Source organism: Alosa alosa, chromosome 18 (genome assembly GCF_017589495.1).
Source record: "Alosa alosa isolate M-15738 ecotype Scorff River chromosome 18, AALO_Geno_1.1, whole genome shotgun sequence".
Taxonomy (NCBI): Eukaryota; Metazoa; Chordata; class Actinopteri; order Clupeiformes; family Clupeidae; genus Alosa; species Alosa alosa.
In genome coordinates this window covers 1,587,299-1,612,500 of record NC_063206.1, presented here as the reverse complement: position 1 = coordinate 1,612,500, position 25,202 = coordinate 1,587,299, and the positions used below count along the sequence as shown (strand labels likewise).

At 45.3% G+C, this 25,202-nt stretch overlaps 3 protein-coding genes across 3 annotated transcripts in view; 2 read left to right on the top strand and 1 right to left on the bottom strand.

Moving 5' to 3' along the window:
• The window catches only part of ppp2r5d (protein phosphatase 2, regulatory subunit B', delta), a 51,980-nt gene extending 43,908 nt beyond the window's left edge, over nt 1-8,072 (top strand). Inside the window, exons 11-17 of the mRNA XM_048269154.1 lie at nt 1,758-1,928; nt 2,297-2,424; nt 5,661-5,762; nt 6,265-6,337; nt 6,821-6,862; nt 6,990-7,100; nt 7,485-8,072. Coding sequence (XP_048125111.1) covers nt 1,758-1,928; nt 2,297-2,424; nt 5,661-5,762; nt 6,265-6,337; nt 6,821-6,862; nt 6,990-7,100; nt 7,485-7,622 — 765 coding nt within the window. The 3' untranslated portion in view covers nt 7,623-8,072. The remainder of the gene's footprint in view (nt 1-1,757; nt 1,929-2,296; nt 2,425-5,660; nt 5,763-6,264; nt 6,338-6,820; nt 6,863-6,989; nt 7,101-7,484) is intronic.
• Nucleotides 8,073-10,434: 2,362 nt separating this feature from the next.
• On the bottom strand, nt 10,435-17,561 carry mea1 (male-enhanced antigen 1). Its single transcript, XM_048269151.1, has 4 exons — nt 17,452-17,561; nt 16,831-17,139; nt 14,069-14,177; nt 10,435-11,983 (listed from the first exon to the last, which is right to left on the bottom strand). The coding sequence occupies exons 2-4, from the start codon at nt 17,107-17,109 to the stop codon at nt 11,820-11,822; spliced, it is 552 nt and encodes a 183-aa protein (XP_048125108.1). The 5' UTR covers nt 17,110-17,139; nt 17,452-17,561; the 3' UTR covers nt 10,435-11,819.
• A 62-nt stretch (nt 17,562-17,623) lies between these two features.
• dnph1 (2'-deoxynucleoside 5'-phosphate N-hydrolase 1) lies at nt 17,624-25,097 on the top strand. Its single transcript, XM_048269153.1, has 4 exons — nt 17,624-18,113; nt 18,597-18,668; nt 19,481-19,591; nt 24,437-25,097. Exons 1-4 carry the CDS (start codon nt 17,978-17,980, stop codon nt 24,553-24,555), a joined length of 438 nt encoding a protein of 145 aa, XP_048125110.1. The 5' UTR covers nt 17,624-17,977; the 3' UTR covers nt 24,556-25,097.
• Nucleotides 25,098-25,202: the final 105 nt, after the last annotated feature.

Genomic DNA, 25,202 nt, shown 5'->3' with positions numbered 1-25,202 from the left:
ATAAAAATCACCAGTCCAGTGATTTAGACCTATCTGCTCTGCCATTTACCATACACAAAAGCTTGTGTTTCCTGAATCCTTGCATTCAGACATTCAAATGAAATTTCATTAAACAACTTGTTTTCTCTATTTGCCCAGCAGTGTATGAGGGAAACCATGCCACCCATACAATTGCTGTTGTTTTTGGGTATTTCTCGTGCATTGCAATGAAAGCATTGTAATTATATATACTTTATTTTTTTATTTTTAAGTCCAAGTATACTTGCGTATACAAGGAATTTGGTCTCTGCATTTATCCCATCCGTGAATTAGTGAACACACAGAGCACACAGTGAGGTGAAGCACACACTAATCCCGACGCAGTGAGCTGCCTGCTACGCTTGGGGTGCAGTGAGGGGTCAGGTGTCTTGCTCAAGGGCACTTCAGCCATTCCCACTGGTCAGGGATCGAACCGGCAACCCTTTGGTTCCAACTTTTTGTTAACATGACTTTTTGGTGTTAGCACTTTAAACATTGACTGCTTTGAAGTGCATATATAACAATATAGCATAACAATAATAATTGTGATGATGATGATGATCACAATGATAATTTTATACACCCAGATAGATTTCTGGGCCCATCCTTAGACTGGAGCAGGGGAGTAGAGTGTGTGGGAGCAGAGTGTGTGGGGGTTTGGGGTCGTGTTGGTGGGCCTTATGACCCAGGGGAGCAGAGTGTGTGGGAGGAGGGCGTGTGGGAGTTTGGGGTCGTGTTGGTGGGCCTTATGACCCCAAAGTCTGCCATGATCGGGCCTCAGGTTAAAGACGTTTGAGAAAGGCTGACAGTGCATTATGAAGCGTTTCGAATCTCTGATCATCTCCCTCCCTCTCTCCCCCTCCCTCCCTCCCTCATCCCTCTCTCATCTCTCCCTCTCTCCCCCTCCCTCCCTCCTTCATCCCTCTCTCATCTCTCCCTCTCATCTCTCCCCTCCTCTCTCTCCTCCCTCTCCTCTCCCTCTCCCTCCCTCCATCTCTTATCTCCCCCTCCTCCTCTCTCTCATCTCCCCTCCCTCCTCTCCTCATCCCTCCCCCTCTCTCTCTCATCTCCCCTCCCTCCCTCCCTCCCTCTCCCTCTCTCCCTCCCTCCCTCTCTCATCTCCCCCTCCCTCTCTCATCTCCCCCTCCTCTCTCTCCCTCCCTCTCCTCCCCCTCTCCTCTCTCCTTCCCCTCCTCTCTCCTTCCCCTCCTCTCTCATCTCCCCTCCCTCTCCCCCCCTCTCTCTCCTCCCTCCCCCTCCCCCCCCCTCCCTCTCGGCCCTCCTCCTTTCATCCCTCCCCTCTCTCATCCCTCCCTCCCTCTCTCATCTCCCCCTCCCTCTCTCATCCCTCCCTCCCTCTCATCTCCCTCCCTCTCTCATCCCCCCCTCCTCTCTCTCTCCCTCCCTCCCTCCTCATTCTCCCCCCTCTCTCTCCCTCCTATCCCCTTTCCTCCTCTATCTCCTCCTCCCTCTCCCCCCCTCTCTCATCTCTCCATCCCTCCCTCCTCTCTCTCCCTCCTCTCTCTCCCCCTTCCTCCCATCTCTCCTCTCTCCCTCCCTCTCTCCCCCTTCCTCCCTCTATCTCCTCCTCCCTCTCTCTCCCTCTCTCATCTCTCCATCCCTCTCTCTCCCTCCCTCTCTCTCCCCCTTCCTCCCTCTCTCCCTCTCCCTCCCTTTCTCTCTCTCTCATCCCTCCCTCTCTCATCTCTCCATCCCTCCTCTCTCTCTCTCTTGCTCAGGTGATCATGGGCCTGCTGAAGTTCTGGCCCAAGACGCACAGTCCTAAGGAGGTGATGTTCCTTAACGAGCTGGAGGAGATCCTGGACGTCATCGAGCCCTCGGAGTTCGTCAAGGTCATGGAGCCGCTCTTCAGACAGCTAGCCAAGTGTGTGTCCAGTCCCCACTTCCAGGTACACACCTCTCCTTAGCTGTGTGTGTGTGTGTGTGTGTCCAGCCCCCACTTCCAGGTACACACCTCTCCTTAGCTGTGTGTGTGTGTGTGTGTGTGTGTGTGTGTGTGTGTGTCCAACCGTCACTTCCAGGTAGGTGTGTGTGTTTGAGAGTGAGTGAAACTGTTTCTATGTCTTTTCAAAACGTTTCGGACATGATGTGTGAACTCCATATGACTGTGTGTGTGTGTGTGTAGGTGGCAGAGAGAGCTCTCTACTACTGGAATAATGAGTACATAATGAGTGTGTGTGTGTGTGTGCAGGTGGCAGAGAGAGCCCTCTACTACTGGAATAATGAGTACATAATGAGTGTGTGTGTGTGTGTGCAGGTGGCAGAGAGAGCCCTCTACTACTGGAATAATGAGTACATAATGAGCCTCATCAGTGACAACGCTGCCAAGATCCTCCCCATCATGTTCCCCGCACTCTACAAGAACTCCAAGAGCCACTGGAACAAGTAGGACACACACACACACACACACTGATTAAGCCACTCAACGAAGTGGTCTTCAGTGATATTTGCATTTGAACAGCTCATAGAGCTCTTCGATAAAATCTCGTTTACTGACCTTTCCCTCTGGGGGTGGACACACGTCTCGTACCGTCTCGTACTGGTGTCTCGTCCCGGTGGTCCTGGTGGTCTCGTACTGGGCTCGTCTCATGACGGTCTCGTGCCGGTCTGTCCTCTGGGACCTGGTTGGTCTCAGCCAGTAACTCTCTCCCGGCAGCCATTGGAAAAGCACAAAGCCACAAGTTCACTATTGTTCACTATTGTTCACTATTGTTTTGCTGTTCCCAGTAAGAGCAGAATGAGTTAAGCCCTTAGCAGAGGAGTTTGGAACTTTATAACAAGATACTGTTCAATTTAAGGTTCTAAAATTACTTGAATAGAGTACCGAAGTGTGACGTTCTGTTTCCATGACTGCAGTGTCACTGGATCTTCTGGATCTATACAAATAAAACTGACTTGACTTGACTTGACTTGGATCTAAACGGCATTGAATGTAGACATGTGGCATCGTTTCTACTAGTGTTGCACGGTGTATCGATACTAAAAAGGTATCACGATGCCTTCACGCAAAAAACAATACGATTTCTGACGTTTTTAGAATCGATACTTTATTAAAATAATAACGTTCTGTGTCTGTGTGAACAACTGCTCTCACTGCTCCTTGCACGCATCTAGGCAAGTGGGCGTGTCAAGCAGGCAGCTCTGAGTGAGTGAGTGCGCAGACAACGTCAACATAGTTCTTTGCCGACAGTCCTCGGCCTTGTGGATAAAACAAAAGGTGAAGTGAAATCTGCAACCATGGAACTTGGCTAAAAACCTCGCAGACATATCCCAACATTTTTAAAGAGTTTAAAGAACGACAGGTTAACGAATATGCTATAGAGAACACGACTATGGTTAGTGCCAAGTTCTTCTCATCTGTTTTAGTCTAGCCTAAGTGAAACGAGTATGGTTCAGTTTTTGGAGTTCAGTTCTCTGGGATAAAGCGAACCTTCCTTCATCAATGAATTTTGACGAGACATAAAGAGCTGTAATCATAGGGTGCTAACGTGATGAAAGCGCAATGTTCATTCATAATAACATTACCATAACTTGTAAACAATCTATTTCATGTTCGGTCAGTACTACTGGTAATATTTGTCATGGCATGTAGACTGCAATTTGTTCAATAATTATTGCCTAGATGTAGGATGGGCTACCCGAAATGTGCTAATTAAAGCCCACAGCATATAATGCCACCAAAACGTGTTGAGTCCTAATAATAATAATAGCGGCTTATTGTTAATAATGTTATCAAAGAAATAGACGTAATGTAGGAATGCACACAGACATATTGCAACAGGTAATGGTGTAGGCCTATCTGACGAAGACCTGAGTGGTTGGAACGTCGTACTTGTACACTGGGCGCAAAGAACCCATTTTTCTCTTTGCAACTGTCAAAGAAATCCTATAAACACGGGAAAGGCCTTGGGTAGCCTACACTGTACATCAGATGGCCTAAAGATTAGGCCCCTCTGCATAGCATTCAGTGATTTGCATGCAGTAATTTCAACACAGACCTAGCCTAGTTCGGCTATTTAAAGCTACTTCTGGCTCCTCCTGGTCCTACCCACTACCAGAACTAAACATGGAGAAGCTGCTTTTAGCTCATATGCCGCTAAAGCTTGGAACTGCTTCCCTGAGAACACAAAAACTGCTCCAACAACAAGCTGTTTTAAAAGTAGGCTAAAGACTCACTTCTTCTCCATCGCCTATGCCTAGGTCTTTCCATCCCAACATTCCTTAGAGCTCTCCCCTCCCTCGTCTATGCAAACACTTTTCTGGTTTTAGGGATTTTATGGATTTTATGGTCTTATTATTAAACATTTTTGTCTTGCCTTAGCTTTTATTGAAATATAGATTTAAAACTCTATTTTTGTACTATTTTTTTTTAATGTACATTTTTTAGAGTATAAATGCACTTTCCCAATTTTAATTTTTTTTTTTTTTTATGTGAAGCACTTTGAATTGCCTAAGTACCTAAAAATGTGCTATATAAATAAATCTGCCTTGCCTTACTTTATTGCCAAAACACAACACAATGTAAATGAACTATAACAAACAATAAAGGACTTAATCACACAAAGAAGGCCTACTATTTTACTGACTATAAAAAAAATAATTATGTAGGAAGTTTAGAAGTTTAGAACCCAGAATTGACCTGCACACTAGAAAGAATGCACCGAATTCAACACAAATTGACTCGATACACTTGGAGGAGGTACGAGTCCTTTCTTTTCCAGATATCTTAAGATTTCGCCGTAGTATCGTTTCAGTATCGAGCATCATGATATTTATGGCAGGTATTGTATCGAAGTCATAATTTTGGTATCGTGACAACACTAGTTTCTACCTAATACACTGTTTTTAAATGTGGGCTATAGGCGTTTAAACGTGTTTTACTTGCTAGGGACCCATTTAGCCACATAACACGAATTCCCTGTCAGGTGTAATAAAAACAAAATCCCAGTGGATATTTCACGTCTTATCAAAATGCTGACGGCTGTAAAGAGTGACGTTTTTTGCCTCAAAGATAAAGCCAAGAAACATCTGTGAATTTAAGGATTTGAACCGCATGCTGTGATGTTACATGCAGGTCTCTTTTATGGAGGAAACCCATGCTAAAATAAAACTCTGTAGTCACAAATTTGATCGTGTTGGTCTGAATATTATAGTATGGGATTCCTACAGTGTAAAATTATACTAACGTCTTGGAAGCACTGTAAAATGATTTACATCGATTAAGAAAGCCACCACTATGGTCACCACTATTGTTAGTTTGATCTGTTTACATCCAGTGAAATTGCTGCCCTGACAACGCTACGTCAAGGCTTCAGTACTCTATTCTGTGAACCCAGATATTCTTTAGAAATTAATTTTACAACATTCTAGTTGAAAAGATGCCCCCATCCCTTGGACTAGTGCAGCAGCAACATTGGGATGTACACACAGAGAGCTCACACACTCTTAGTGTGTGTGTGTGTGTGTGTGTGTTGTACCCTGCTGTACAGTGTTGGGAATTGAAGCATCTGCTAAGTTTGGGTGTAAGTGTAATAATGGCTTCTTTAGAAACAGTGCTGGCTTTCCCATTCTCCCATGGTGCCCCTTACTCATTAGGGGTGTGTGTGTGTGTGTGTGTGTAGGACTATCCACGGTCTCATCTATAATGCCCTGAAGCTCTTCATGGAGATGAACCAGAAGCTGTTTGATGACTGCACTCAGCAGTACAAGGCCGAGAAACAGAAGTGAGTCTACCTGACACACACACGCGCACACACGCGCACACACGCACACACACTACACACGCACACGCACACACACTACAACACACACACACTACACACACTACACACACACGCACACACACACACACACACTACACACGCATACACACACACTACACACGCATACACACACACTACACACGCGCACACACTACACACACACACGCACACACACACACTACACACGCATACACACACACTACACACGCACACACACTACACATGCATGCACGCACGCACGCACACACACACACACACATACACACACACTGACAAAGGGACACACAAAGAGACACAGGCACAGACAAAATGCAGGCAAACACAGACGGAGGTGTATGTTTGACTTGTAGTGGGAACCTGTAGTGGGATGTTCATAAGGACTGAAAAGCCGTCTGTGCGAGGGCTAAACGTGTGTGTGTGTGTGTGTGTGTGTGTGTGTGTGTGTGTGTGTCTTCATCTGCAGAGAGAAGTACAAGCTAAAGGAACGAGAGGAGGTCTGGCACAAGATTGAGGAGTTGGCAAAACAGAATCCAAACGTACGTATACATACATACACACACACACACACACACACACACACACACACACACACACACACACACACACACACACACACACACGTGCGTTCTCACATAGGCATATGGATTTAACTGTTTAAAACAGTCATCATCTGCTAAATCACACATGTGGGTCTAGATGCATGACAACTTTAAATAATTTAGTTTTTACACACACACACACACTCCCACACACACACACTCCCACACACACTCGGAGGGAGGCTTGTGTGTTTTGGTACGTTAATTAATTGGATCCCAGGCTTTGTGTTCCAGACAAACCCAAATAATTTCTGATAACACGTCTTACAGCTTGGAGGCCGCAGACAAGAAAGACTCGTTAATAATGGGGAAGTGTGTGTGTGTGTGTGTGTGTGAGAGAGAGAGACAGTGAGGAAAGGCAGAGACAGACAGACCCCCAGAGACCCACTCAGTGAGCTGATGTGCCTTTTGTTCCTGTAGATGCAGTTAGTTCCTGAACTGCGGCCTGGCCATCCAGATGAGGTGAGTTCATAGTGTGTGTGCGCGTGTGTGTGTGCAGTATGTGATGTAAACTGTTTCACAGCTACTCTTAAAGGAATTGTACTGGTGTCATTAAACTGTGTGTGTGTGTGTGTGTGTGTGTGTCCAGTTTATGATGTATAATGATGCCGGGGTGCCGCTGTACTCCATGGAAACTGAGACCCCGACAGCAGAGGACATTCAGCTGCTGAAAAAGACTGTGGAGACGGAAGCTACGCCGGTACAATACACACACACACACACACACACACACACACACGCACACATACAGACACACACACACACACACACACACACACATACACACATACATACATACATACATACATACATACATACATACATACATACTAACTACCCCAAACCAACCTCCAACACACGACACACACACACACACATACAGACGCACACATACAGATGCATACACACATACATACATACCCCACACCAACCCCCAACACACACTACCCCACTGCACCACCAAACACGCACAGGCACACTTACTACCCCACCCTCCCACAAACACGCACACACACAGATACTTAATACCCCACCCCATCCCCCAACACACACACACACTTACACCTGTGTCTCGCTCCATCAGGGCATGAAGGAGCTTAAGAAGGAGAAGGTGTTGATGCGGCGCAAGTCGGAGCTCCCTCAAGACGTCTACACCATCAAAGCCCTGGAGGCTCACAAGCGGGCGGAGGAGTACCTGACAGCCAATCAGGAGGCCCTCTGACCGCCCTTCCAGCCAATCAGGAGCCTCTCTGACCGCCCCGCCCCTCCTGATGCGGCTCTGATTGGCCCGGGTCAGTCTGTCTGAGATCCGGCCCAGACTCGGCTGCTCCCCCACCCCTCCTCCTCCCTCTGATTGGTTCATCCTGCCATCAGTCATCTGCTATTTCTCTTTTCATTTGTCTCTCTCTCTCTGTCCCCCCCACACACACACACACACTCAAACACAGAGGACCACTGACCGCCGCTGACAGACCACCGCTCCAAACACACACACACAGGCCCAGTTGTGTGTGGAGTACAGTGAGCAGTAGAGTGTGTCTGTTGCCTGCAGGCATGTGTGGGCTTTGATTCTTTGTTTGTTTGTTTGTTTTCTGTTAATCTCCTGTGTATTTGTTTGTTTGCAGTTTTTTGCACTCCTGCTCTGTTTGTCTGTAAGCACAGCTGACCCCCCACACCCACACGCTGTGTCATAAACCTCGTACACGCACACACACACACACACACACACACAGTCTTTGCTGGGACGGCCTGCGTGCTGGCATGTTTGTTTAAAAGCGTGGAGACTCGAGTCTCCTGAATGTCCTGCAGTGAGCTGCTCCTGCTCTGTCCTGCCGGCCGGCCGGCCACCAGGTGGCGCCATTGTACCCACTGGACCCAGGGCCAGAGCTGGGCAGGGCCGCCCTTCACTCCTAGAGTGGGCTACCAGCAGGGCCTGTAGAGCTCCCTCTCTCCCTCTCACACTGGCCTGTCGCTAACCCACAGCTGTCGTGCCATAGAGTGCAATGTGTGCTGGCTCCCTGGCCCTCCCTGTCACACTGGCGTGTGTGTGTGTGTGCTAGCTCCCTGGCCTTCCCTGTCACACTGGTGTGTGGTCTGAAGCACTATGTCTGCAAACCCAGTTATGATACATTCCTTCTATGCTTCACATTACAGCGAGCGTGCGTGCGTGTGTTTGTGTGTGCGTGCGTGTCACATAGTCCTCACTCCTGTTGCTGTTGCTAGTCTCTGAGCCGTAGCTGCCGTGCAGATCTAAAACAATTATCTTTCCAGTGTAGTCCACACGTGTGTGTGTGTGTGTGTGTGTGTGTGTGTGTGTGTAGCTCGCGTCCTGTTGTGCGGCGACGACTTGACAACATGGAGGATCTTCTCTTAGCTGTAGCGTCATGAAATACAAAAGCTTGGTTGAGCGCAAGGGTGTCCGCAGTCCTGGGGAGGAGTAAGCTCCTCTGTGGGACATCCTGTGCGTGTGTGTGTGTGCGCGTGCATGTGTGTGTGCGCGTGCGTGTGTGTGCACACGTCGTGTCCTGTTGTGCGGCGGCGGTGTCCGCAGTCCTGGGGAGGAGCTAGCTGCTCTGTGGGACATGCTGTGTGTGTGCGTGTGCTTCGGGGATGCTGACCTGAACAGGCTCCTTATAAGGACTTCCTGTGCCATCAGTCACTCTCCTCCTCTCAGCAAAAATGGCGCCCAGTTTCAGCATGGCGTGCACGTGGCAAGACTGCCTCCCTTCATGGTGGTGTGTGTGTGTGTGTCTGTTGTTTTTCAAGTGTGTGTTTGAATGGGTGTGTGTGTGGGTGTGTGTGTGTGTTTGAAGGGGTGGGTGTGTGTGTGGGTGTGTGTGTGGGGGTGTGTGTGTGTGTGTGTGTTTGAATGGGTGTGGGGTGTGTGTGTGTGTGTGTTTGAATGGGTGTGTGTGTGGGTGTGTGTGTGTTTGAATGGGGTGTGTGTGTGTGTGTGTGTTTGAATGGGTGTGTGGGGGTGTGTGTGTGTGTGTGTGTGTGTGTGTGTGTGTTTAAATGGGTGTGTGTGTGTTTGAATGGTGTGTGTGTGTGTGTGTGTGTTTAAATGGGTGTGTGTGTGTGTGTGTTTGAATGGGTGTGTGTGTGTGTGTGTGTGTGTGTGTGTTTGAATGGGTGTGTGTGTGAATGGGTGTGTGTGTGTTTGAATGGGTGTGTGTGTGTGTGTGTGTGTGTGTGTGTTTGAATGGGTGTCCGAGTGAGAGCACAGATTTCTTTCCTTCCCATGGTTTCATTGTGTTGCCATGGTTACAGCCTAGTCGTCAGCACAGCACAACGCAGGTGAAATATCTGTCAATCAAAAGCACCATGTTTCAGAACTACGGTTAGCAGTGTAGCAGTTGAATCCATCCACAAGACTAGGTACCTTTTAACAAAAGGATCTGGGAGAACCTTCATTGTTTAGCTAACAGGGATATAACTTTAGAAAATGGACTGGTTTTGAAGTGTCCATGTAGAATGCTTCTTGGAGCAGGTCCTTGCATGGCTGAGGCGATGCACTACTCTGACTCTCCTCCGGGGGGCGCTGTGGACCATGTGCTCTCTTGCTCTATCTGTCTGGTTGAGAGGAGCATTCTGGACAAACACAGTGTCGTCATAGCAGCTATGGTTTCCATGCCATCCTCATTCCTGTAGCTTCCTGTTTCTACCACACTCCTATTTTCTATTTGCCCTGCCTCTGACATTCCGCTTTAACATTCCAGAACCTTCCAAAGGCTTCCTCGAATCGGGGCCACACAGGTGTCAGTCAGGCGCACACTGATGACATCACAAGCAGCCATGTTATAAATTGGGGTCAGTTCCTTCTGTGGTTTAGCAGTTTGGACGTCACATTCAGAGTTGTGGTCAAATGCCATGACTGTCAGCTGATTATGGAGTCAACCAATGTCAGCTGCTCTCTCTCTGACACGCGCGCACACACAGATGAACGTCTGCCCCCTGCCACCCCCCTGCCCACCCCCTGTCCACCCCCCTGCCCACCCCCGTGGGCTCGGTCCCCGTGTGACACCATAAGCTGCTTTCCAGGTTATATGTACATATGTTGTACTTTTATTAGGTAGAGCATTACATAGTATGAAAGTCATATTTTGTACAGATGTTCATGTATGTACAGAACAAAAATAAAGTCAAAAACAAAAGACTTTACAGGCAATGAAGTGTTTTTGATCTGCATGTGGCATGGGCCAGTATGGGAGACACAGACACACTTTCAATAGCACACAGAGGACTGACCAGCACACACACACACACACACAGGACTGCACTCCCACACTTACACTTACATTTGAGAATTAAAATGCACACAAACACTTACATGATCACGTCAGCAAACACTCCACTTGACGTACTTGTTAACATCAACTAAGTTTAGTGATGCCCTTGTGCAACACAGATCACTTTGAATTAAGACTTTGGTCAGGCAGGTACTGCAGGTATTTAGACGGAACTTGTTTTAAAAAGTAAAAGGAAAGTGTTCTACTCCAGCTGTGTAGCACTGGACACCTGCCCATGTAGCACACACACCTGCCCATGTAGCACACACACACACACACACACACACACTCTCCCTGCTCCGTGGACACCTGCCCATGTTGCACACACACACACACACTCCCTGCTCCGTGGACACCTGCCCATGTAGCGCACGCACACACACACTCACACAAACACACACTCTGCCTCTTCCTGCTCCGTGGACACCTGCCCATGTAGCGCACACACACACACACACACACACAGGGCTAGTCTCATGCCAACAGCACCATCATATTAACCTGCTTTAGACATTTTTAGTGGGTTTTAGTGAGGGCTCCTGCCTCTCCCTGCTCCGTGGACACCTGCCCATGTAGCGCACACACACACACGCACAAACACATGCACACACGCACTCTGCTTCTCCGTGTGTGTGCAGCCTCACAGCGCGGGCCAGGAGGAGGTTTGAAATGAGGTCATGAGCTGAATGTTATGAAATACTTATTATGAATGTTGAGATGGGGGGGAGGGGGGCGCTCATTTCCTCATGGATATTATGGGATGTTCTCATGTCCTCGTGGACATTATGATTTCAGCAGAAGCTCTTCAACTTCGTCTCATATATAACGAGGTCTTTGCATGGACGGTAAGCCGCAATCGTGTTTTTTTCCACTCAACAGTCTGGTCTCTCAATTATGTTCTAGTCTCACAATTAGCTGAATGGATCCTCCATTTGAAGACACAATTCTAAGATTTATTTTCACCTTTCTGTTCTGATCAACATTTTATCAAGAAAGTTAAATTCCTTCTCAACATCTCTCATAATCTCAGTAACTCCTGGACAATTGTCTTTTACGCAGAGGGAATAGCGAGATGAAGTGTGTGTAGCGGAGGTGTGTGTGTGTGTGTGTCCAGCCGTGACGTCCACTTCTCACTTGCGCTCCAGTGGGAGCTCGGCAGCGCTCTGCCGGGTCTGCAGCGTCTGCTGGACCATGTCCTTCCACTGGTCGTCGGAGATGTCCTGTGCCCAGGGAGGGATGCCCAGCGAGGGCAGGTTCACGGCAGCCATGGTCCTCTTCACCAGCTCCACGTGGTCTGCGGAGAGTGAGCACACACTGGATTAGGGGTCACAGTTTAGTGAGCACACACTGGATTAGGGGTCACCTGACTAGTGAGCACACACTGGATTAGGGGTCACAGTTTAGTGAGCACACACTGGATTAGGGGTCACCTGACTAGTGAGCACACACTGGATTAGGGGTCACAGTTTAGTGTAGACACTGGATTGGGGGTCACCTGACTAGTGAGCACACACTGGATTAGGACCAGTAGGGCTGCACAATTAGTCGATTTGCAATCAAAATCGAATGCAGTTAGAAAACTGCAGAGGCTGCCTCAGTGCGCGACTCTGTCTCAATCGGTAGTATTTTTTTCATGTATAGGATTTTATTTTCATGTCATCCTTCTGTGACATACTAGAAGAGCTTCACTGAAGAGTGCTACATCAAAATATAATGACAAACATTAGTATTGGGGTGAGGGGTGATCTTGTATTCTTTCATAGCATTGGGCCTCATAACATAATGACCAATATAATTATTGGGGGATTGCTGCTCTTTGGAACAGGGCAAGCTCTGATAAAAATGGTCAATTATTAAATTAATATAATTAAGGTGCTATATTGCTCTTTGAGGGCAAAAATGACACCAAAAACCCAGAATAGTCCAAACAGTAGGCTATAGAGTTGGCATGGCAGACATGGCATAATGTAGCCTACACCGTTATAGCGCGCTACCAGAGAATGTCTAATAGGAAGAGAATTGGCACTGTCTCGTTACTTCCGGTTTCTGGACTCGTTGCAGTTCCTCCTGAGATTCCACTTTAGGGCGCTCGCAGGCGAGTGCAGAATGCATGGAGGTCTATGGAGCTTTACCCCTCAATATCCACTTTTCTCTGATATAATTTTTTGAGTAGTAATTTGAATGTTGCATTCGCTAGGAGAGGCAAAGAAAATAGACACTGTTGATTGTTATATTTTTTGAAGTCACGTAAGTCTTCTAAAAAGCCTTTCAAATATGTCAATGACTTCATTCATTAGCACAATGCTAGCGTGATATGGGCAACAACGACCCAACTTGTAAGAAATGAAAAGGACATAAGTACTCGTTCATTCAACTTTAGATCTAAAATCTATATTGAACTTGCATAAACTACAATAAAATCTACGATTCTTCCACGACAAGCAGGTGAAAGATACATTTAGCCGTCTAGCTAGCTCCATAGACCCCCATTCAACCTGCACTCGCCCGCGATCACCCCCAGTGGAATTCTAATGGAACTGCAACCAATGTCGATACAATGAGGCTTAATAGAAAGTGCCAAGGCTCTCCGTAGACGGGCTCTGGCGCTACCTAACTTACCTAAATACACAACTGAAACAAAGGCAAGTCACAAACTCTTTAACTCCACATTACGGTTTTATTTACATTATGCTATTTACAAAGACAAATAGAAACCGAGTGTATTGCTCCCAAATTATGAGAATTTTAGCTGCAACTTGCCTTGCCTCTCGACTTCACCTGCCAACACTAACGTTAACGCATCCCTTGAACTTGAACCACTTCCTGTCAGATCGCGACATATGCGGTCAATCAAAAAGAGTCCAGCCTCTATGACAGTTCCTCCAATCATCATACAGAAGCTCGGCGTCCGGGCCCTCCCACTGTCCCGTTCACTCCCAGAGACGCCGGGCTTCCGTGGAAATGACGATTTTGTGGCGCTTAGTGCTGACTTGTCCAATAAACGTGTAGCTTTTCTGCACTGAGATCAGCCCACTCTGTAGTGCCATTGAAAGTCCAGTGAAGCCGAGCGTCTATGGGTTTTTTGCATGGGTTTTTGATGGATCGTGTCGTCACAGCAATGTATTACGGGTGCGAAATCATTATTAAATCATTATTCATGAAATCATTATTGCTGAACAAACTAGCCATGAAGATGAACATGTTTTCAGCATGTTCTAGTTGGAATAGTAGGCTAAAAGCTAATGTAATAGTGTTATTTGATGCGATTTCCCGTGATATTTTAGAGGAGGCTGAGCTTCCCCTGTAGTCTTAGAGCAATCGCCTCTGGTACACTCCATGAGCCCATTTCAAACTGCTACAAAAACTCCGGGCATCTCACCAGCGTCCATGGGGATGGAGGCTCGACTGCTGTTGGCAGCCGCGCCCTCCGGGTCGTCTTCATCATCGCTGTCGGGAGCGGGGGGTTGGGGCAGGTGCAGACCCATCGCCTGAAACACGGACAACGTCAGCGCAGTACAGCTGGCTTCACTTCAGCCCTCCAAGTCAAATAAAATGACATCCGTTAACAAAAACAACACGATCCCAGAGTGACCATTTGCAACAGGGAACCGGCGAGGAAGCTCTGCCACATTAAAGCTGCAGTTGGCAAGTCTGACAGATTGAGGGGATTTAGCCAAAATTTGGAATGTTTACAACTCTCATGCCCCTCCCCCACTACCACCGAGCACCCTCTCATTGAGTTTGTGCTCGTCAGTGCGCACCAGACTGTGATTGACCGTCAGATCTCACACAGCCCTGCTCTGATTGGACCAGAAGAACCGGGAGTTCTTGCTACCTGGATAATTTCAGTGAATATTCTTAAGGTGAGATGAAAATTAAACGTCACTGTGTTCGGTGGGTTGCTAACTAACGACATCACCTACTGGCCAGCTAGTTACAGCTGTTGAACAATCTCAATAGAATTTTCGTGACGATAATCCTTTTCAATGGAGTATCCCTTAACGTTTTTCCTTAACTGAAGAAACAATTTAAGGTATTCTGTGCAACACCCTTAAATAAACCCCTTAAGGAGAAAATAAGCCTTAAGGGTCATACTTCATGGGGAAAACTTATGGTGTTTTGTGTTTACCCTCACTATGCCTCGCAGTGGGGGTGCGTGCGTGTGAAAAAAGTCCCGTCTGAAACACTGTCGCGCGGCGCAGCGTTCCAAACGTTGTGTAATCAAATACACCGGTATGGCGGTATATATAAAAAAAATAAATCATATCATAACGAAAATATACACCGGTATACGGTGTGAACCGGTATACCGCTCAGCACTACCTTCCATATACAACTAAAGACAGATGTTGAAGGTCTTGCTTAAGTGGATTTTTAAAAATTATTATTTTATTCTATCTAATTTGCACTTTCAGAAATAAGAGATGCTGTAGGGCTATTTTCAGTTTTATAGCTGATTGTCTTATTTTGTTTACACGTTACACGAATCTGGGTACTTATTGTACTGTTTAGCCTACATCTTTGGACATTAGGCTGTTGCAGATAGCCAGTCCCTCCAGGATTTTGTGAGGATTTTTTGAGATTGTTGCGTTCTAAAATGCCTGATTTCGCGACAACTTTTCTAAAAAATTGTGGAAGTGAAAATTGCAAAAATATTTTTTTAATTGTGGGTAATTAAGGTTAGTAAGACCAAAATTACACGAATCATCTTGATGCTTATTAAAAAGGATAAGTAAAGGTAAATAGTAAGGGTTACAGAAAATCAAAGTAGGCCTACTTTATTTGTGTAAATACTTTGACTGGGGTAATTCACAAAGCAGTATAACCTTTCGTAGAACTGTCCAAAAAAGACAGCCCCCTAAAGAGATGGCATAATGTCATATGTTTAAATACATTCATATATGTTGTAATTCATATTAACTTCATATCTTTTTAATAATTCATATTCTGTGACTTGCATAATTACTAATAGCCAACTAAGTATCTAGTAATTTCATATTGATTTAAACTATTAGACTACACTTTTCTTTAATGTTTTTACATTGGTGGTGTGTAAGTCTAATTGACTGCCTGCCACTTTAAGGACGTGAGAGTAGCGTAACATATCTAAGTGGATTGGAACGCTTGCATCTCACTGTGTTCGGCTACGACTGGAAATAACTTTTTGCATAGTGCATTACGATATGTGGATAGAATTCGGGATGTTTTCTATGTCATTAGTTAAAATAAATGTTAAAAAATAACTCGTATGAAATCATTCTTGGATCATAGAAGAGGTAAATGTCTTACAATGTTATTCATTTCTATGATTTTGGTAGCACTGCACTACACAAACTGAGCCCACAAGCTAGCAAACATGACACGAGCTAAAAGGACATCTCTAGGTGTAAACGTTTGCCAATGGGTTGCATATTGTAGCCTACTCAAATGTCAGTAAACCAAGTAGGCCTTAATTAACTTACTTTCATAGCTTAGGCAGGTTAGCAAACTAGGTTAACTAGGTTGAGATGACAGATGCAAACAAAGCAGATCATTAACGTTAGCCTTCTATTTATTGTCATCAAAACTGCAGAGGAGTGAACAAGTTATAGGGCAGTCTCTGGTGTCTGCAGAAGTGAGTGTGGCATCTGAGTCAATATTCTGCGCGAGGGGCTGTTGTGGTAGGTGAAATTTCACAGGGAAACCATGATGATTGGTCAAATTTGCGAAAAAGTTGCAGTGTTTGGACAAAATTGCGAGGTCGCCCAGAATTCACGAGGATTTGCTGAATTTGCTTTAATTGTTGCAATCGCAACATCGCGAATTCCTGGAGGGACTGGATAGCTCAGGGAAGAGACTGTATGACACTAGGTGGTGTAGCCTGAGACATGCACAATTAATTAATGCTTTCTGCATTTTTGTTTTGCTTTTCCCTCCATTGTACCGAACTCATACCGAACCGAGGTATGAACCGAACCGTGACTTCTGTGTACCATTACACCCCTAGCCTACCACGAAAAAGACGTGACAAGTGGTACACACACATCAACTAAAAGGCCAGATCAACAGCCAGCTTCTAAGGTAAGGTCAAGCAAGCCGAAGAGACACGAGTAACGACTCCGAATCCACATTTCAGTTGCTATGTCCAGTCAATTTCCTCACCTGTATTCGTTCCTGGACATCTTGAATCTGGTCGGCGTGTGAGCCCGCGTCCTCGGGTTGTTCGGTGGGCACCGACACCATTCCATCCGGGTCTTGGTTGAGGGGCTGGTAATAGTAGCCTCCGTTGTCTTCATCCTCTTCGTCAGGGGCACCTGCTTCATCTTCCTCCATGTCCTCTCCGCTCCACTCCTCGGGCACGGCTCCTCCGTCGGAGGGACGGTCGTGTCCCAATTCCTCCTCGGAGTTCGGAAGAATTCTTTCAGGACCCATGACTTCCATCCACGGGCTCTGGGGTCTCAGCCGACAGCTCTAAACACAAAGCAGGGAGAGTCGACAGCCACAACAACGGCGACACGAGAACAGTGAGTCAGCGCGGCACTTGCAGAGTAAAGAGTTGGACACTTTCATTATTCATTACAGTTCAACGACTGACCAACCGGTGTGGACGGCTACTCGACATGTTGGCTAGCGATAAGTCACTGAGCTAGTAACTAAGCTATCTTGACACAATCAGTAAACAGAGCTCCATCAAGGAGCGACATGGCTGTACAACGGGAACGTGCAGGTTTATGTACAAGATAATATGCCAAGCATTTCAAATATTACATGTAAAATCCTCACCTCTTGCGTTTGTTTTCTGTATTATCTGTCAAACGTTTTCTGCAATGACACTTCCTCAGTCAGTGTTTGCTTCCTGTGTAGAGCGGAAAAGGAAATTGGTCAGCATGAATGTGTTTGTCAGCTGTCATCTTACATGGCTCCGTCCCATCTGGTGTTAATTTAGTTAATCTCTATGGCAGTTACCAATTAACTAAATATTTACCAGTTTCTTTAAATGAACGCTTTAATTTCCATGCATTCCTAGACTAAACAGTATGTATTTAGTCAATCTTTCCCCCTCATCGAAAGGATATGTGGAGGATGTTAATCAGAATTGACTCTCTATACCGCCACAAGAGGGCGCCACCGGATTAAACTTTAGGCGTGACGTCGGGGAAGGGGGCGTTCAGGAAAACGGTACCGTTTTGGCGCGTGTTCGCTCGCGTAGACTTGATTTTGAACCTCACATAGTGCGGCGGAGTGCAGTAGTTGGTCTTTTGGTAAATCTTCTTTTCAGCCTTATTTACTCGCATCTAGAACTCTAAACATGCACATATACTTCTGCGGCAGCATACGAGGAGGCAGAGATGACGTGGCTTTATATCAAAAGATTGTCAAAAAATGCCAGCAGTATGGTACGGTTCTAACGGAGCATGTGAGCCACGGTCACCTCACTGAAAAAGGTAACTTGAACGATTTTAGGAATAGGAAAGTTTTTTTTTTATTCATATAAAATACATTATGGTTGATAGTGCCAGTCTTGTCCTTGAAAAAAGGAACTGCATATGTTGAAGTACCATGCGATCATATTTTAATGTCCAAAATATTGCATTTCTGCAGTAAAATGTTGTAGGCCTACTGTGTAGTGTAGTGCAATGCAATTTTCATGTCCAAAATATTGCATTTCCCGTTTTCCTGTTTTGATATTCAGAAAACTGCGGTTTTGGCACTTGAAGTAGTACAGTTTTGTAAGGGTGTTGCTGTTGCAAGTTACAGTAAACACATTGTTGATTTTGGTAAACATGTGGCCAGCTTGTGGTAAATCATTTATTTATCATTTCATTGGACTTTACACAGCTACTAGTATTGCAGCATCCACCCGAGCTTCAAGACTTGGTTACAGAGATTACATTTGCTTAATCATTCTCCCAAACATCTCCCTTCAGGTGAAGATGCGTCACTTGAGGGAGACAAGGCAATCCATGACCGAGACATGAAATGGCTAACGATGACCGATGGTGAGAGAGCTTCTGGAAATTCTGCTGATTTACTGACATCAGAAAGGTTTTGAATAACACACCTATGGAAGGTTGGCCATAATCTGATAATATAATAATGACAACAATAACAACAACAACAGCAGCATGTCTGGTTGGCCATAATCTGATAGGCAAGAATGACAACAAATAGACAACAACAGCAGCATGTCTGGTTTATTAGCCATACACTGTGTACACAACCATGTGCTCTGCCACACTCAAATGCATACATCTGCACACACTCACACACACTTGAAAACACTAAACTAGGCCTATCCCCACCCTGTCTCCCAACATACACACATACAGTGCAGCCAATTGTCATAATTACAGAGACATTTTACTGAGATTACATTAATGTGTGATCCATTTACTCTTCCCTCTCTCCTTCTCTCCTCCTCTCCACCCCTCTCTCCTTCTCTCCTCTCCACCCCTCTCTCCTTCTCTCCTCCTCTCCACCCCTCTTTCCTTCTCTCCTCTCCACCCCTCTCTCCTTCTCTCCTCCTCTCCACCCCTCTTTCCTTCTCTCCTCTCCACCCCTCTCTCCTTCTCTCCTCCTCTCCACCCCTCTCTCCTTCTCTCCTCCTCTCCACCCTTTTTCCTCCCTCTCTCCTCTCCACCCCTCTTTCCTTCTCTCCTCTCCACCCCTCTCTCCTTCTCTCCTCCTCTCCACCCCTCTCTCCTTCTCTCCTCCTCTCCACCCTTTTTCCTCCCTCTCTCCTCTCCACCCCTCTTTCCTTCTCTCCTCCTCTCCACCCCTCTTTCCTTCTCTCCTCCTCTGCTCTCCCCAGTCATCGTAGCGGAGGTGACCCAGCCGTCTCTGGGTGTGGGTTATGAGCTGGGTCGAGCGCTGGACATGCAGAAGAAGATCTTCTGCCTCTTCAGACCGTCCTCAGGCCGAGGTATCACCTCCCCCCCTCGCAGCAACATCAATCAATCAATCAGTCAATCAATCAATCTATCGACTAATCAAGCGATGTTTATTTCTATTCATAGGTGCCACCTACGTCACTATCAAATAGAACGCCGCCATATTCACCACCCATTTCGCCCAGTATGGCCGCCCACACTGCACACTTGAATGTGTGAGAGAGAGAGATATGTGGAGAAAATGTTCATTTTAGGCTCCGATCCTTATTTGTTACCCCCAGATTTATTTTGCCCCTTATTATCTGCCCCAGGCTTGCCCCAATTGGCTTTCCACGATATATCTACCTTGTTCATAACCCCTCCCCGTACAGTGGGGATAGCTTGAAGGCATTCAAGAGTATAGGAGAGCCTGGACGATTGAAACACGGGACGAATGAAACATTCCAGTTTTCTCCGAGTGTATAGGCTAATGATGATAGACAGACGTCCTTCGGTCAAAACATAGAGCATGTTAACCTTCTATCAGCCAAATATCTTCCTGCTATGTCATTGTATCACGGAGTTATACACGAGTTTTGATGCGCAAAAGTAAACTTCATTAGAGGTTACATTTTTTTGATTATTAATGAGTGTTTTTCATTTAAAGGTTCGACTTAATGCTTATTCGGTAGACCATTTAGTGTTCTCCACAATCCCAGACTTTCATATCGCATGCTTGTTTACATGGAAAGCAAAACAAGCTATAGTGATATATGTCGTCCCGACCAGGCTGTAACTTCATGTATTTTAATTAAATGTACAAATATCTGTGTTTAAACAATCATCTATGGAGGTGAGACATGGAAAAACACTTTTAGGAAGATGAAAATACATTTGGGCCCACCAGGCAGGGGGTCGAGTTTTCCCATGTTATCCTATGGAGACTGACGGCCGGTGGATCGTTAAGCCTACTTATTTGGATGTGCCGTGGCCTAACCCACGATGTTTAAATACCTAGTGAAACGACATTTTCAACAATATAGCCTAAACATGATATAAATGGGAAAGCTTACTGTTCTAGTTATAAACATGGCAGAATCATCCACAGGGCATGATATTTCAAAAAACGCTTTATACACGCTTCACGATGATGGCAATGAGTTGTTATCAGACATGCACGAAGACGTAGCCTATAGCCCTGCAACAATCTATCTAAAATAACACCTATTGGGAGTAGCCTACCATTCATGATATGTAGTAAAAATTTTGAAATTATGGGACGTTAGCGTACGTGGGACGTATAGTACATCGCTTAAACTGTATGTTTCATTCGTCCCATTATGTTGTTTCAACTGTCCCGACCAGCAGGGACGAATGAAACACACACGTCCCACTTTTGCTGTAGCCTAATAATTCTGGTTTTGTTCAAAGCTGAAAATGCATTTGTATTTGACAGAGGACAGATGTAGGTCACTAGTGACCAAATATTAGCTTTCAGTGTGGTACAATCGGTTTGTAAATTACGTTTAATTAAAAAGTGTTTCAACTATCCCGGTGTTACATGGTAACTGGCACCCATGTTAACTGGCTGCGTTGATGACGTTTCACGAGTGATGACGTTTCTTTGACAGATGTGGCCGCTTGCAGATTTGTCACTTTCTGATGGAAACTGGAGACGAACAAATACAAATATAATTTGTTTAAATGTCAAAATTGTCTGTAGTAGGCTACGCTACATGCACTGGACCATGAATATGCCACCAAAAACATAAATACCCAAATAATAACTCCACATGGGTATCGAACCTGCTTCCTAAATGAAACCTCCTACATGATAACCATTTATCTACGTACTTGCGCCAAGAACCAGCTAATAAATCATAGGGAAATTTACTTGACTTAGTCTATACAATTAGAAGAAGTCAGCTGATGATTGTAGCAAGTTAACACGGCTGATGGTGTTGTCTTGCTACAGCAGTTGCCCAAGCCAGTAGGTCTTCAAAGTATCATGGTTAAGTTTTCAAACATTTCACTGACTGCTGGTCAGGCTCTCTGTGGCCACCTAGTATCTGTAGCCTAAATTTAGGAAGCGTTGCTGGTCTAAAAATAAATAAATAATAACAAAAAAAAAAAAAACGTGTGATGAGGAGGATTGAACCCATGTCGACTGCGTGAAAAAGCGATGTAAAGGCATTAACCTATTGCGCCACAGGAGAAGCACCAACTTGTTAATTGGGAAATAAAGTATCAAAAAAACATCAAACCCATGTTTACATGTCAGCAACATTAACGTTAATAGCCTATAAGCCTAAGAGTTTTGACTCTCCCTGTGCTCAAAGTTTGTGTAAAATATGGACACGTTATAGACTTCTCCTGCCCATTGCAATGTGCGTTTCAATGCCTGTGTTTCATGAACTGAATTCTTAAAAGAATAGGCTGGACAACTTTTAAAAGGATACACAATTAGGCAACACATTTTAATTTAATTTATTTGCTGACGTTCATGTGGCTCTACAGACACTTCAGGTAGAGGCGGCCACAGCCTAACCTCAGTGAAACGTTTGTAAAACTTAACCACGATACTTTGAAGGCCTACTAAATGGCTTGGGCAACGGTAGCATGATAACATGGTAGCCAGATAACATGAACAGCTATGTTAACTTGTTACAATTATAATAACGTTAGCTGACTTCTTTTAATCATACAACTGAAGTCAATTTCTGTGAGTACCGCCAGCTGGTTCGTATAAGTGGATAGACGCTTATTACCAAGAAAACAGGTCAATTTATTCGCGGGTTCAATACCCACGGAGTTAATTTAGGTGTTTGTTTTTTGGGTGGCATATTCATGGTCCAATGCATGTAGTACTAAATAATTTTGACTTTTAAACATGTCATGCATATTTGTGTGCGTCTCTAGTATATCAGAAAGTGACAAATAAGCGGCCACATCTGTCAAAGACTCGTCATCAATCATGAAACGTCATCAACGCAGCCAGTTAACATGGGAGCCAGTTGCCATGTAACACCGGCTCTCCCCTACTGATGCCTATCAATATGCTGTGACTGGATGGGTCAAAAATGTGAAAGTGCGGCACCTGGTCACCAAGGATTTATATTTAATCACGGGAAATGTAAGTATTATGTAAAAACAATTCAAATATATGATTTTGGTGGTAGTTTAGGCTACTCTGACTAGGTACATGTAGTAGCGAGTTGTTACCTAAGTGGCTAACAGCTAGCAAGCTACCACTCATTTTAGTGTCATTTAGCTCACAGCTAGTCATTAATCTGGATAATGTTCTTTAATGTCAGATGTGTTTATACCTATTTTATTCACTCCATGGTTTATACTCATTGAAAGAACATGAAGAGAAGGGAAACAAGGCGATTGTGACTTTATGGGAACAGTTTGTGGTGGGTTATCAGCTGTTAGCTGTCAGACGGTCAGCTGTTGTGACAACTGGGCGGCTAAGCGGGGCGAATCGGTCGTAAAGATGGCGGCGCAAAGCTACAGTGACGTCATGTGACACAAACTAATAGCATAACAATAGCCCACCAAAACAGCATGAAAACAAATACAAAACAAAAACAGCTGTATGAAGTCAGTAGCTTGCTCAGGGTCCCTACACATAAAACGAAGCACCAACAACGTAGTTAGCAAACCCGGAGTTCATTACAGAAGACTGTTAACTCATTGAGTGCCATGCGTTGAGTGCCAAAAACGTAATATTACGTTTTTAGCTTCTTTTTTTTTATTACGGAACTAGACACTCTAACACACCTTATATGTGATTTTGGGAACTCTGTGATGAATGGAAATGAAAATTTTTTACATCCACTTTGGGTCGAATCAGTGACGCCTGCACGTCAGCTCAAAACCAGGCCATTTTCGTGGGTCTATCACTAGGTGCCAGTCTCGTAGGTCACTTCCCGGAAACTTTACAAGCAACACTTCATATTTCATGAAAGATGTTATATCTCCATTTCTAGAAAAAAAACAGGGATTTTGATGAAAACTAGCCACTGTTTAGCTTGGGATTTCTCTGGAACAGAGGCATGGAGAAATACACGGTTTGCACCCACCGAGACCTTAAAGTCTCACCTTTTAATTGAGATATTGTATGTGTTCATAGCTATAACACAGAATATGCGGTGGCTGTACAAAAATCATCAACAATGGTCTAGATTGCTGGCACTCTAGGACAAAGCTTCCGAAAACAGCTTGGCATTCAATGAGTTAAGAACACTTACCAACTGTCCCTCTACCAGCTCCTCCAACCCCAGCACGGATAATAGATTAACCAAACGTGGCAGTACAACCATCCTTGCCATGCTGCGGTTGGAGGAGCTGGTAGGGGGGCAGTTGGTAAGTGATCTTAACAGTTTTCTGTAATAAACTCCGGGTTCGCTAACTACGTTGTTGGTGCTTCGTTTTATGTGTAGGGACCCTGAGCAAGCTACTGACGAGGTTTGGTGCTGTTTTGAACAATATTACTGGTTAAAAAATGCTACATGGGAAGCGTTTCGCTCATGGCCCTTAGCAATGCCACTGTTTGCGATTTGGGGCTATAGTGTATACCGGAGCAAGCTCTGTAGTGGTTGATCAACAAAATATTCTGTCTCCACGACTTATTTGATGTGTTTTAATGCAGAAAAAGACCCTGGGGTCAATTTTTGCTGGAGTTACATTTTAACCGAGTCCTACAAACTACCAGCTAGCTCACAGAAAAAATAGCTGTATTAAGTGAGTGCCCTACAAACTACTAGCTAGCGGGAGGGAGAGAGGGGGAGAGAGGAGGAGAGGGAAAGAGGGGATGAGGTGAGAGATGGGTGAAGAGGTGTGTTCTCCTCCTGACTGCCCTGTCCGTGTTCTCCTGTTCTCTCCTGATTCTGCAGTGCTGTCAGCCATGATCCGCGGGGCCGAAGACGGTTCCCTGTTCTACGTCAGGGACTACACGGAAGACGAGGTGGAGCGCGTTCTAGAGGAGTTCTTCAGCGGCCTGGCCAAGAACTAAGTGGAATCTGCATCGGAACCTTCCGTAGCACCTAGAGAGGTTCCGTGTCTCTGTGGAGGGATGTTGGTTTGTAGCTCAGACTGGAAAGAGCAGGCTTGTGACGGAGAAGTGGTCAGTTTGGTCTTCTGACCAGACCTCATTTCTGTGATGTAGTACTCTACTTTGGCCAGTAGATGGAGTTGATGGATACTGAAATTGCTTCAAAGGGCTTGTATGGTTTAATCACACACACACACACACACACACACACACACACACACACACACACACACACACACACACACACACACTTACATGTCATTGTTTGTCACATCCACCATATATGTCATTTAAACATATACAGCACATGTATGTTACATAAGCATTCCAAATGCTTCCTGACATTAATGTAAAGTATGGATGTTAAGACAGGTGTGTACCTGTATGCCTTAATGCTAAGGACCGTCAATAGTGACACCGGTTTCGGTGAACTTTGGTAGTGGTTGATAATGAATGATTCATATTCTGTAGACTTTGATAATAAAAGATTTCTGTTTGTTGGAGCGTCTGAGGTGACATTTGGCGCGTTTGTTTGTAAACCCACTTGAACAGGTTCCAGCGTGGGGGAGTGGGTTATAGCGTGCAGCTGGTTCTGGACTGAATGGGGA

Bases quoted from the DNA above. Each gene is read 5' to 3' on its own strand.
- mea1 (XM_048269151.1), bottom strand. From the start codon at position 17,109: ATGGAAGTCATGGGTCCTGAAAGAATTCTTCCGAACTCCGAGGAGGAA. The intron at 14,178-16,830 runs GTGAGGAAATTG...TCCGTGTTTCAG, and splicing joins ATGTCCAGGAACGAATACAG to GCGATGGGTCTGCACCTGCC. The intron at 11,984-14,068 runs GTGAGATGCCCG...CACTCTCCGCAG, and splicing joins CTCCATCCCCATGGACGCTG to ACCACGTGGAGCTGGTGAAG.
- dnph1 (XM_048269153.1), top strand. From the start codon at position 17,978: ATGCACATATACTTCTGCGGCAGCATACGAGGAGGCAGAGATGACGTG. The intron at 18,669-19,480 runs GTGAGAGAGCTT...TGCTCTCCCCAG, and splicing joins ATGGCTAACGATGACCGATG to TCATCGTAGCGGAGGTGACC. The intron at 19,592-24,436 runs GTATCACCTCCC...CTGATTCTGCAG, and splicing joins CAGACCGTCCTCAGGCCGAG to TGCTGTCAGCCATGATCCGC.